Source organism: Wasmannia auropunctata, unplaced genomic scaffold (assembly GCF_000956235.1).
Source record: "Wasmannia auropunctata unplaced genomic scaffold, wasmannia.A_1.0 LD320675.1, whole genome shotgun sequence".
Classification (NCBI taxonomy): Eukaryota; Metazoa; Arthropoda; class Insecta; order Hymenoptera; family Formicidae; genus Wasmannia; species Wasmannia auropunctata.
Genome location: NW_012042215.1, coordinates 1635 through 13766, shown reverse-complemented (window position 1 = coordinate 13766; position 12132 = coordinate 1635). Strand labels below are relative to the sequence as shown.

At 28.0% G+C, this 12132-nt stretch overlaps 2 protein-coding genes across 2 annotated transcripts; both read left to right on the top strand.

The window, feature by feature from the left end:
* Positions 1–943: 943 nt before the first annotated feature.
* On the top strand, positions 944–2997 carry LOC105460505 (odorant receptor Or1-like). Its single transcript, XM_011706957.1, has 5 exons — positions 944–1305; positions 1668–2003; positions 2169–2370; positions 2529–2684; positions 2944–2997. The coding sequence occupies exons 1-5, from the start codon at positions 944–946 to the stop codon at positions 2995–2997; spliced, it is 1110 nt and encodes a 369-aa protein (XP_011705259.1).
* A 1404-nt stretch (positions 2998–4401) lies between these two features.
* On the top strand, positions 4402–10420 carry LOC105460504 (odorant receptor 94b-like). The gene is made up of 9 exons (XM_011706956.1): positions 4402–4643; positions 5880–6081; positions 6151–6306; positions 6423–6475; positions 7771–8013; positions 8390–8725; positions 9706–9907; positions 9978–10133; positions 10367–10420. Exons 1-9 carry the CDS (start codon positions 4402–4404, stop codon positions 10418–10420), a joined length of 1644 nt encoding a protein of 547 aa, XP_011705258.1.
* Positions 10421–12132: the final 1712 nt, after the last annotated feature.

The window sequence follows — 12132 nt, the reverse complement described above, 5'->3', positions numbered from 1 at the left end:
TGTTGTATTAAAACTTTGTTGTCTTTATAGATGTTGAAATTAAAATAATAAGATTAATAATTTAATAATAACTGCACGACTCTGAATGACTTTTATAAGGTTTTGATTGGCCATTATTAAAAAAATTAATAATCTGTTATATAAAAAGTGCAGAAAAGAATAACTGTAATAAAAATAATATTGTTAAAATTTTTAAGATATTGTTTTACATTTTTATTTAGCATTGTAAAGTTAAGAAATTCTGTAGAAATGGCTATATGGAAGAACAAATTACTCTGATTGTCGTCTCTATTCAATCCGAATATTATTCGCTGTGACATGAACGCATCACATTGGAAAAACGAATAAATTGAAGATGCTTGCTTTCTGTATTTATAATTATCTAATAAAAGATGCATATAGATATCCCAGAAAACGATAGAAAATGCTAGACTGCAGAAACTGCAAAGAAGTCGCGGACAACGACACTAATGAATAAAATATTTTATAATGAACGAGTACGACATACAATGTATATCAAGATTTCATACATCAGAACTCTCGTCGATAAGTTATATTACAATATAAGATATGCGAATAGATATAAGATTAGAATTCTCGTGAAAATGTCAATTCACGGAAAATATCAGTCCTGGTTTGCTATTACAATAATAATATTGCTTATTTAAGGGAAAAATTTATTTAAAAAATTGCGTTGCACGAGCTATAGACGCTGTAAAGTCTTTTCCTCATCTGACTCGTGACTGCATATAACGGCAATACTACCACGCAACGTATATATCAAAGAAACACACGAAGAGCAACTTCAAAACGTTACAACACAAATCACATTGTTGATCATATTATTGTACATATTAAACTAAAGCAATTGTAAAAATTTCTTTCGACAAAAATGTGGAGCTTGTTACGTTGAGGAAATTAAAGAGTATTTCGTTTAAAGGAAATGAACATGCTGAAATTCACACTCACGATTCTCACAATCGCTGGATGCTGGCGACCGTTCTCGTGGACGCCACTGATCAACCACACATTATATAACGCCTATACATTATTAATAATTAGCTTACTGTACAGTTTCACATTTACGCAGTTTATGGACGCTGTCCTGAACGTCGACAATCCGGACGATTTTACTAACATCATGTACTTGATGTTGACCTTGTTTGCTGCATGCTATAAAATACTCAATATGTGGGTAAATCATGAAAGTTTTGCGAAGTTAATTCAAAATCTTACGGAAGGAACGTTTAAACCATTAGTATCTGTCGAAGTCGAAATTCGACGAAAATTCGAGAAAATAATACAGTAAGTATGAAATTATATCTTGATTTATATTTGTTTTGTGAAAATTATGTGCATAATGAAATTATGTGAATAATAAAGTTTTGCAGATACAATTTTAATTTTATAAATGAAAAATTTAGAAATCATTGTAACATTTTTTAAAAGACTTTTTCCATAGATTGCATTCTTATTAATGTTAACAAAACTCTATAAATGTTATGGGTGTGTCCATTTAAATTCTTTTATGTATTATTTACATATTTTTGATAAATTTTTTATTTTTATATGTAAAGTCTAGGGGATATTTGTTAATGTAAAAAATATTTTGTTTAATTTTCTGTTTTACCAGATAAAAGTGAAATTACTTTTTGTGTTATTTCTAGGAACATCGCAATGTGTTACACTATCATGGTTCTGGTAACTTGCGCAATTCACTATTTGGTATCATTAATGACGAATTTCAAAAAGAGGCAGTTAACATTACCGGGATGGGTACCGTACAATTACTCGTCGTTCATGTTATTTTGTCTCACACATACTCATCAACATGTAGGCGTGATAACCGCATCTCTAGTCAATGTTTCTTGTGATAGTCTCATTGTCGGTTTGTTATTGCATTTGTGTTGCCAAATTACGATCTTACAATATCGTTTGAAAGGTGTCATAAATGGCCAAAATACTCTGCGTGCCTGTGTACTCCAACATCGCCACATAATCAAGTTAGTCGTAAATTTGATAATCGAATTAATCTTGTTAGATTTAATGTTAGAATATTTTTGTTAAACTTTATATTTAGTTAATCTTTTTACAACAATTTTGCTGTCTTCTAATTTTTTCAAGGCAATAATTTTAATGCTTAAGACGTATGAAAACGTTTTTTACAGATTTGCAAACGCGGCTAACGAGAGATTCACGAAGATAATCGGGTTTCAATTCATAACGAGTACATTTGTAGTGTGCTCGAATTTGTTCCAATTAACTAGAAGTAGATTTAACGTAAATTTTATTATGTTATCTGCATATACGTTTTGCGTACTTGTACAAATTTTCATCTATTGCTGGTTTGGAAATAAACTCAAACTGATGGTGTGCATATTTATATTATTTGATATTATTACGAATGTGCATATATGTATATGAAAATTATTATATGTTTTCTAAAAAGTCTAAAAGTAAAATATTTAATATATTAAAATTTATATTAATAAATTTATATTAATAAATTTATATTAATAAATTTATAGAGCATTCAATTAGTCGATAGTATTTTTGAAATAGAATGGATAGCGCTGGACAATAAAACTAAAAAGAGTCTTTTAATGATTATGAATCGCGCGATGAGACCTATTGAATTTAGCAGTGCATATGTTATTAATATGAACTTAGACTCTTTTATAGCGGTGAGTAATATAGTACAGAAATTAAATTTTATAACGTATTATACAATATAATTTCTTTAGCTAATACAATTTTTATCTTTTACTTCTTGAATTTTTGTAAAAAATTTTGTAAAAAATATATATTTTGCACTATTTAGTACATCCATCATAATTAATAATTACGGAATATAACACAACAATTCATATAAATTTAAATTATGAATTAATCACCTTAAATATTTTAAAATAATATATATGAATATATTTATAATTATTGCAGTTGCTTAAAATGTCATATTCTGCTTTCAATTTGCTAACGCATATGCAGGAATAGTAGTACGAAGGCAAGTAAAAGATTGTAATCATTAATGCGTAGTTTGTAAAGACCCATGATGTATAAATCCACTAAATGCATATTGATTATTGATATATTAAATACTATTAACAACTATACTAAAAAGATATAAAAATTGTTGCACTAAAGTAAGATTGAAAATAATATTCTAGCAGTTGATAACGACTGTTTTTCCTATAACTTCTTTTTTTATTTTATATCAGAATATATAAAAAGTATGTAATAGATCATCTAACATTTATTTTTAAATAACATTGTCTTAATATTTTTTATTCACAGGACGATACTGGGAGAATCGTAAAAAAATTTATATACTTACTTCTGTTCAAAATGGAAAAAATCCTGCACACGTTATCACTTAATTATCTCATTGCAAATATGAAAAATGTAACGTCATAGAAATTTAGATATTATTAAGATCATTGGGTACGTTCAGCATACAGTCCGGATCAATGAGCGCTTAGTGATTCTTTGTTACGATTGGTTTATTCACTCAGATCTAGCGAATCATTATAAGCGCTCACTGATCTGCTTTGTCTGCTGAACGTGCCCATTAACTTTTCCTCTCTAACTATAGTCTTACGTGCCTTGAATGTTACTTCTTCGCTTGATTACGTTGCGTAAGTAGAAATCAATACTGGATGGTACATCAGATTCTAGCTGACGAATGATAATAAAGAAAATTTGTACTTTGCATATCGGTATATAACATATGTGATATTATAAAAATTACGTAATCGTATCTCATATTGTATTGATGAACGTTTGAAGAATTAATTCTCCCTTTGTACTATATTACAACTTTGCCCTCTCTCCCTCGAGATGTAGAAATGAAAATAGTATATCTTCTGCAATAAAAATTGCAAATAGACGTAATCTTGTCAACTACCTTGCGTAAATATTACATTAGAGATCATTATTGCAAATTTGGTATTACTTTCGACAGACTCTATTATAAATATTACAAAAATACCAACATTAAATGTATAGAAAAAAAGAGAAAATATCAGGCCGAACGTTTCAGAGTTTATAGACTGTCATAAGTCTATAAACATTTCTTAGTACACCTTCTTAAAATTATATTATCTTATCTTACTCTTTTTACGCAATAGTTATTCTGTTAAACTAAATTTATTTCGAAGACAATTGAAATTGCTAAGAAAAATTTTTATAATTATTTAATCAGTAAAAGTTAGTAAAGTACGTTGGATAACCACAGATACAGATATATGTATCTTTCTTCTAATGAAATAAGATTTTATAATGTGCATTCTGAAATTGACATTTACAATTTTTATGATCGCTGGATGCTTCCGACCGCAATCGTGGACTTCTTTGTTTAAACGGATAATTTATGATATGTACAGATTGTATGTAATTAGCATGTTATATACCTTCACACTGTCGCAAATAATGGACGTTGTGATGAACGTCGATAATGCTAATGACTTCACTAATAATTTGAATATGATGTTGAACATGTCGGCTTCGTGTTATAAAATTTTTATCGCCTGGTTGAGTTACAAAAATATTGCCACATTAATTAATTGTCTTACTGAAGAACCATTTAAACCGTTGGATTCGGGTGAAATGGAAATTCGACGACAATATGATAAAACGATACGGTAAATATATTCATACTAATAAGAATAATTTTCAATCTTTTATCAAACATAAGTCTGTTCTAAATTTTTTTCATTTAGCATTAAACATGTATTACCTTTAAAAATTTATGTAAATCCATAATTAGATCAATAAATAATTAATTTTCTTACATTAAAATTTAAGATATTAAAAATGTTGCAAATGGATATATATATTTATAAATATTTTAATAACAAATTATTTTTCTCAATAATTGTATATTAAAGTAAAATTATATATTAAAGTCAATTTTAACAATAGTAAAATCTAATTTAACAATATTACTATCAAAAAATAATTAATAATCCATAATAAAAAAAAATGGAATTATTTTTCGACACTTTATATGTGATCTCTCTCTCAAAATGTATGTATATTAGAAATAATACAGGTAACAACTTCTTCAGTCGCTTTCTAGGAACAATACATTGCGCTACACAATCTTAATTGCAATATCATGGACGTTCATGAGTTTGATGTCGTTGCTCATTGACTTTAGGCATAGAAAGTTAACATATAGAGGATGGGTACCATACGATTGTTCATCTTATATAAAATTTTGTTTTACGTACGCTCAGCAAATATTAAGCACGTTACACTGTGCTGTTGTAAATGTTGCTTGCGATACTCTCGTATGTGGATTCTTAATGCACATATGTTGCCAGATCGAAATTTTGGAATATCGCCTTAAAAAACTCTTGTGCAATCAATTTAATCTGAGCTACTGCATACGCCATCACAATCGTATTTTCGAGTTAGTATTTTATTAATTCGGTGGTAAATTATTATTTATTTTATTCAGCATTGCTTTTATGTGTGAATTATTTTACAATAATTGTAATGAAAATAATACTTCTTTCTACGTTTTTTGTTCCTGTATTTATTACAAAAAATTTTTAAATTTAATGTCACGCGGAAATAATTAGATGAATTAGAAATTTCTTAAATATTCAGCTTACTGTGATAAACAAATTATTATTATTATGTACTGTTATCATTGTACTTATTATTATTATAGATATTTCGCTAATGTTTTATTAATTTCTCAATCAGTTAATTCATTTAACATACATATATGATTTTATAATTTTTTATAATTTTCTGCGTTGCGACAAATAATTAAAAAATTCAGTTCTGGCGAATCAAAATTTCATTAATTTCATTCGGAGTTTAAATATTGCAATGTTCTAAAAGTATGTAAAAATGCTTGATTGCAGATTTGCGCGGATGGTGAATAAAAGTTTCACGCAAATAATCGGATTCCAGTTTATGGCAAGTACAATGGTAACATGTTCCAATTTGTATCAACTGACAAAGTCAACTTTGAACGCAGATCATTTTTCACTAATTATGTACACAACTTGCATGCTAACGCAAATATTTATTTATTGCTGGTTTGGAAACAAAGTCAAATTAAAGGTATCTCTATGATAAAACAAGTTGTTGAAGAGATCATAAATAATATGTTATATATACATTCTTCCGTAGAGTCTGCAACTAACGGATAGTATTTTTCAAATGGAATGGCCATTTGTAGAAAATAGTACTAAAAAAGGCATCTTAATAATTATGAAGCGTGCAATAATACCTGTTGAAATTTCTACTATATACATTTTGACCATAAATTTGGATTCTTTCGTAACGGTTAGTAAAAGTATTTATCTTAATAAAATATTAATCTTAAGGTAATAAAAGTAGTCAAGTTATCAAATAGAATTTGCTGTTTATTCAATTATATTTAATTTAAATAATTATTTCAGTTGCTTAAAACATCATACTCTGTTTATAATGTATTGGTACAAGTGCATGAATAGTAAAAATAGAGAAGTATGAAAAAAGCGCAAACTTGATTTAGCATACAATTATAGAAAAATTGAAAAGATAATTATTAATTATTAGTCAGTAATAAGATTAATGTTAAATATTTATTTGTTAATAATAATTGTAAAAAATACACGAAAATATATACATTGATTACCGTTCTCTACTTCTCTGTTTTAAAGTGTAAGTATATTTTTATGTATCAAAGGATATATACAAAATACGAAGTATTCGATGTTAATATCCGACTATCACAGATTTTTTTCTATTCCAATATAACATAAACAGATTTTATACTTGTGTATTTTATAATTGATTTTATAATACAATATGACTTTCTTTTAAAGTCTTTGCTATATAACATTTTTTTATCAAAAGTGATATAAAAAGTTTTACCGTTAAAGTACCGTTAAAAAAATTGTGCATACGTATTAAATGTAATATTACCAAAACTTGAACGTTGTCCGATTCTTTCTTCTAAACGTTTGACTATAGCCTTGCAAAGCATAGCTTTAAACTGCTTTCTGCCTGATTGCATTGTATATTGTAGCAATCAATACTTCTGATGTATCGTCTTCTAGATGAAGATAATAAATGAAATATCTTGCAAATATCGACATGCAAGTGACATACAAGACGATTATTCGCAACTTATATTTTATTGATGTAGACTTTGAAGAGTTTATTTCTCCCCTCTTGATTGTTACCGTTTTGCTTTCTGTCTACATGTAAAAATGAAAATAGTACGTCTCTCATGTAATAAAAGTTGTAGATTGAAATAATTCTACTAGCTATCTTGCATAAGTATTATTTTATCGCCAATTTCGTATTATAAAGATACGGACATTAAATATGCACTGCAGGAAAAGGAGAAATATCACCGACGAGAAATATCGTCAATAACGTCACGAGTAAAATCGCGCCCGTCACATGTCTATAGACATTTGTCGGTGTACCTTCTTGAAATAATGTTATTCTTGAAATAATGATTCCTCTTATCGTGTGATTGAAATTTCGTCAAGTTAAAGTTAGAGACGTACTGTGAATATCGTTCAAAGATTTCTATCAATCGACATTAAAATTGGCAATACATGTATTAAAATCAGATATAATCAGATACAGTTATACACATTTTCTCTATTTCTTAATTAAACGAAGAAAGCTAAAAATGCAAATTTTAAAATTGACACGTACAATCTTCATCGTCACTGGATGCTTTCGACCACTTTCGTGGACATCTCTGTTTAAACGGACAGTCTATAATATTTACAGGTTATATGTAATTAGCATGTTATATTTTTTCTCAATGTGGCAATTTATGGACATTGTTCTAAACGTTGATAATCCTGATGATTTCACTGATAATTTAAATATGATGTTAACTTCGTCTGCTTCATGCTATAAGTTGTTTATCGTGTGGATAAATTATGAGAAGATTGCAGCGTTAATCAATTGTCTTACTGAAGAGCCATTCAAACCATTAAATTCGGATGAGATGAAAATTCGACGGCAATACGATAAAATAATTCGGTAATCTTCTAATTAAATAATTCGGTATATCTTCTAATTAAATAATTGTCAATCTTTTACGTAACATTATTCTCTGTTATAGATATTTTCTTTTAATATTGTACAATTTATTTTCAATCAATTAGAAAACATATTTAAGATTATAACTTGATAAGAAAATTTAATTTTAATATCTGAAATTTAGTATATTTCAAAAATTACAAAGCAAATTTGTAAATAATTTAATCATAAATTAATTAAAAAAAAATATAATTTAATTATATGTATATTAAATAGTGTATTATATATTATAAAGAATGAGTACTAATTATTTTACATGCTTCATCTGAAAGCTTAAAACATGGATATAATAATCTCTTTAATAATCTTTTAACAGGAACAACACGTTACGTTATTCGAGTTTGATCGGAACAACTGTTTCGTTCATCGCCTTGTTGTCGTTATTCACTGATTTCAGACACAAAAGATTAACATATAGAGAATGGGTACCATATAATTACTCATCTTACATGACTTATTGTTTAACGTATGCTCAGCAAATGATAAGTACCTTTCACACTGCTAGTGTGAATGTCGCTTGCGATGCCCTCCTATGTGGACTCTTAATGCACATATGTTGCCAAATCGAGATCTTGGAATATCGTTTGAGTAATATCTTAAGCAATCAATTTTCTCTGGGCTACTGCGTACGCCATCATAACCGAATTTTAGAGTTAGTAACATAAATTAACGTCCGAAAATTATATATTGAGCATTGCTATTTTGAATATTATTTAACTATAACAGAAATCACATTTCTCTTACTTATTTAATCCGTATTTCCTTTTTCACAATTGCAAAGGAAAAAATCTAACAAAGATTTGTATTAAGCTAAATTAATTAGACACTTTATACAATCACTAAAAATTATACATATTAATTATTATTAGTGATTTTTACCACTATCGCCACTATTATAGATATTTTTGCTATCGCCTTATTATTACGTTAATTTGTTAATTTGATTTACATATATGGTCTGCCCCAAAAGTAATGAAACTATTTTTGGCGCCAATCAGAATTGTCGGAAGGTCCATTGGACGGGGCCTTGATGCGGGATATCAGGTATAATCCTTTCCAGTTGTCACCAAGCCTTTCTAGCAATTGATACCGTCAGTAAAGTGCGTTGTAATTTTTGTGTCTTGTCATGATCGAAAATTCAGCAGTTTCGAGCAGCGATCAAATTCTGCGTGAAACTGAGAAAATCTGGTTCCGAAACGTTGGAGATGTTGAGTGCAGCTTATGGCTTCAGAATTTGATCGCGTAATGGTGCTCAAAATATAACACAGTTTGTGCTGAATTTTTGCCCGTGACAAGACACAAAAATTACAACGCACTTTGCTGATATCGACTGTTAGAAAGGCTCGGTAGCAATTAGGAGAAAGGTCAAATTGTATACCTAACATCCCGCATCACAGGCCCTGTCCAATAGATCCACTCTCTGACAATTCTGATTAGGTCCCCAAAAATAGTCTCTCATTACTTTTGGAACAGACATAATTTTTTATAATTCGTAATATTACAAAACATAAATATTCACAATAATAATAATAATAATAATATTCATTTATGTTATGATGGCATAAACATTATTAATTTCATTAATAATGTTTACAAGTATCATAATGTCCTATACCGAAAATTCTATTGCAGATATGCACAGTTAGTGAATATAAGATTTACAAAGATAGTCGGATTTCAGTTTATGGCGAGTACGATGGTAATCTGCTGCAATTTATATCAATTGACCAAGTCAGCTTTGAGTCCAAGTCATGTTCCCTTAATTATGTATACAAGTTGCATGCTGACGCAAATATTTATTTATTGCTGGTTTGGAAATAAAGTCAAATCTAAGGTATATTTAGTAAAAATAGAGTTAGAGACATGAATAAAACGTATAAAACATTTTACATATTATTTTACAGAGTCTTCAACTAACAAACAGTATTTTTCAAATGGAGTGGCCAATTTTAGACAATAGCACTAAAAAGAGTCTCTTGATAATTATGAAGCGTGCAATGATACCCATTGAAATTTCTACTGTATATATTCTAACTATAAATTTGGATTCTTTTGTCGCGGTTAGTATAAACAAATTTATTTTAATTTAAATCAACTTGGATAATCATTTAATAAACTTCCTGTGTTTTTAATTCTAATTCTATTTTAATAATAAAACTATTAAATAAATTAAAAATGTATTATAAATCATATGTTTGTAAGTAATTTATGAATTCGCTTATATAAATTATTATTCATCATTTATAAATATTAAAATGTTTATTATATTTTTAATTACTTTTTAACATTTCAGTTGCTTAAAACATCATACTCTGTTTATAATTTATTGGTGCGAGTGCAAGAATAATAAAAATTGAAAAATAAAAGTAAAACAAATCGTTTTTCTCTATTTATTTCGTATAATTAATGAACGGTAATAAGATAATTGTTGTTAATAATTCTAACATTTAATATTTATTCATTTACAATAATTGTTAAGAATATGTCTATATATAATATGTATACATATACTACTTTTTATATTTGAAAGTGCTTTTATATGTTGGAAGAAATAAGAAAAAGAAATTAGAGTTTTAATATTAGCATTCAATCTTTAAACGTTTTATACTTTAATATTATAAAATACATGTAATGTATACAAATTTTATTTTTATATTTTATTACAATCTAAATATATTATTTTAAATAAAGTATTTCAATAATTTTATTTTACACGGAGTAATTAAAAAAATCGTGAAAGGAATACATAGTACCATTAAAGAGATAAAAAAAGGCAAAAGGTACGTAATACACGATTGCATTACCGCATATAAAAATATAGCATCAAAGAAATTTCTTACTTGTTAGTCTTTTGTCAGAAACGTGCTGATCTCTTCTGCATATATCCGCAGATAAAGGGGATCTACAGTTTTTAATGTCGGTTTTGAACGGTCTATTTAGAAGATATTTGCCATTGCCTTTTGAGAGGTCAGAGAGAAATTTAGACATTACTAAACTCTTTTTGTCTGTTCGACTATATATAGTCGAATCTTATAAATGCGTATATCTCTAGCATCTATCTGATATGTTGCGTGTAGGAATCAATATTACAATGTCGCGATTCTTCTGTTCGAAGGATAGACAATAATATAATGAAATATGTCGTATGTTGATGAGAGACATATTATGAAATATGTCAAGAAATATTGTCGAGGTTGGCATCTCATATTTTATTGCTGAATCTCTGAAGAGCTTTTCTCCTCTTTCTACTATATTATGGTTTTATTCTCTATCTCGATGGGGCAATGAAAAGCATCTTCTATATATAATTATATGTAGAAATATTTTATCCAATTATCTTGCGGCACAATTATATTGTATTGGCACAATTATTGCCAATTTTACATTATGAAGATATTAAATATGCAGAAGTAAGTAGAAACTATCAACGGTGAAAAATATCGTTACCACCGGAAAATAACGTCACAAGTTTATAGACATTTTACAGTGCGCCCTACTGAAGAATTACGTTTTTTTACCTTACCTCTCGTACAACAGAAATTCTATCAGTTATCTTGAGAGATGAATACTGACCAAAGATTCCCATAAAACCAACAAAGCCAATAATACATGTTTTATAATTGAATTTCGTTATACAATAAAATGCAATATAATGCATGCTCTTAAATTGAATTGTACAATCGTTACGATCGCTGGGTGTTTCCGACCGCGATTATGGACGTCTTTATTTAAACGAATCCTTTATAATATCTATAGTATACAAGTGATTGTCATTTTATACATATTTTCACTGTTGCAACTTATGGATATTATCCTGAACGCCGAAGACACTGATGCTTTCACAAGCACTTTGAATCTAATGTTGACCACATCCGCTTCATGCTATAAAATGATTATTATATGTTTAAATTATGGAAATATGGTAGCATTAATTGACTGCCTTACCGAAGAGCCGTTCAAACCATTAGATTCGGATGAGATGAAGATTCGACAACAATACGACAAGATAATACGGTAAATGTGTTATTAAATTAAGTGTAATTAAATAATTTTCAATCC

Excerpts from the sequence above, each read along its gene's own strand:
- LOC105460505 (XM_011706957.1), top strand. The coding sequence starts at position 944 with ATGAACATGCTGAAATTCACACTCACGATTCTCACAATCGCTGGATGC. Across the intron at positions 1,306-1,667 it reads AAATTCGAGAAAATAATACA|GAACATCGCAATGTGTTACA; the intron begins GTAAGTATGAAA and ends TGTTATTTCTAG. Across the intron at positions 2,371-2,528 it reads GAAATAAACTCAAACTGATG|AGCATTCAATTAGTCGATAG; the intron begins GTGTGCATATTT and ends ATAAATTTATAG.
- LOC105460504 (XM_011706956.1), top strand. The coding sequence starts at position 4,402 with ATGTTATATACCTTCACACTGTCGCAAATAATGGACGTTGTGATGAAC. Across the intron at positions 6,307-6,422 it reads ATTTGGATTCTTTCGTAACG|TTGCTTAAAACATCATACTC; the intron begins GTTAGTAAAAGT and ends TAATTATTTCAG. Across the intron at positions 6,476-7,770 it reads TTGGTACAAGTGCATGAATA|CATGTTATATTTTTTCTCAA; the intron begins GTAAAAATAGAG and ends ATATGTAATTAG.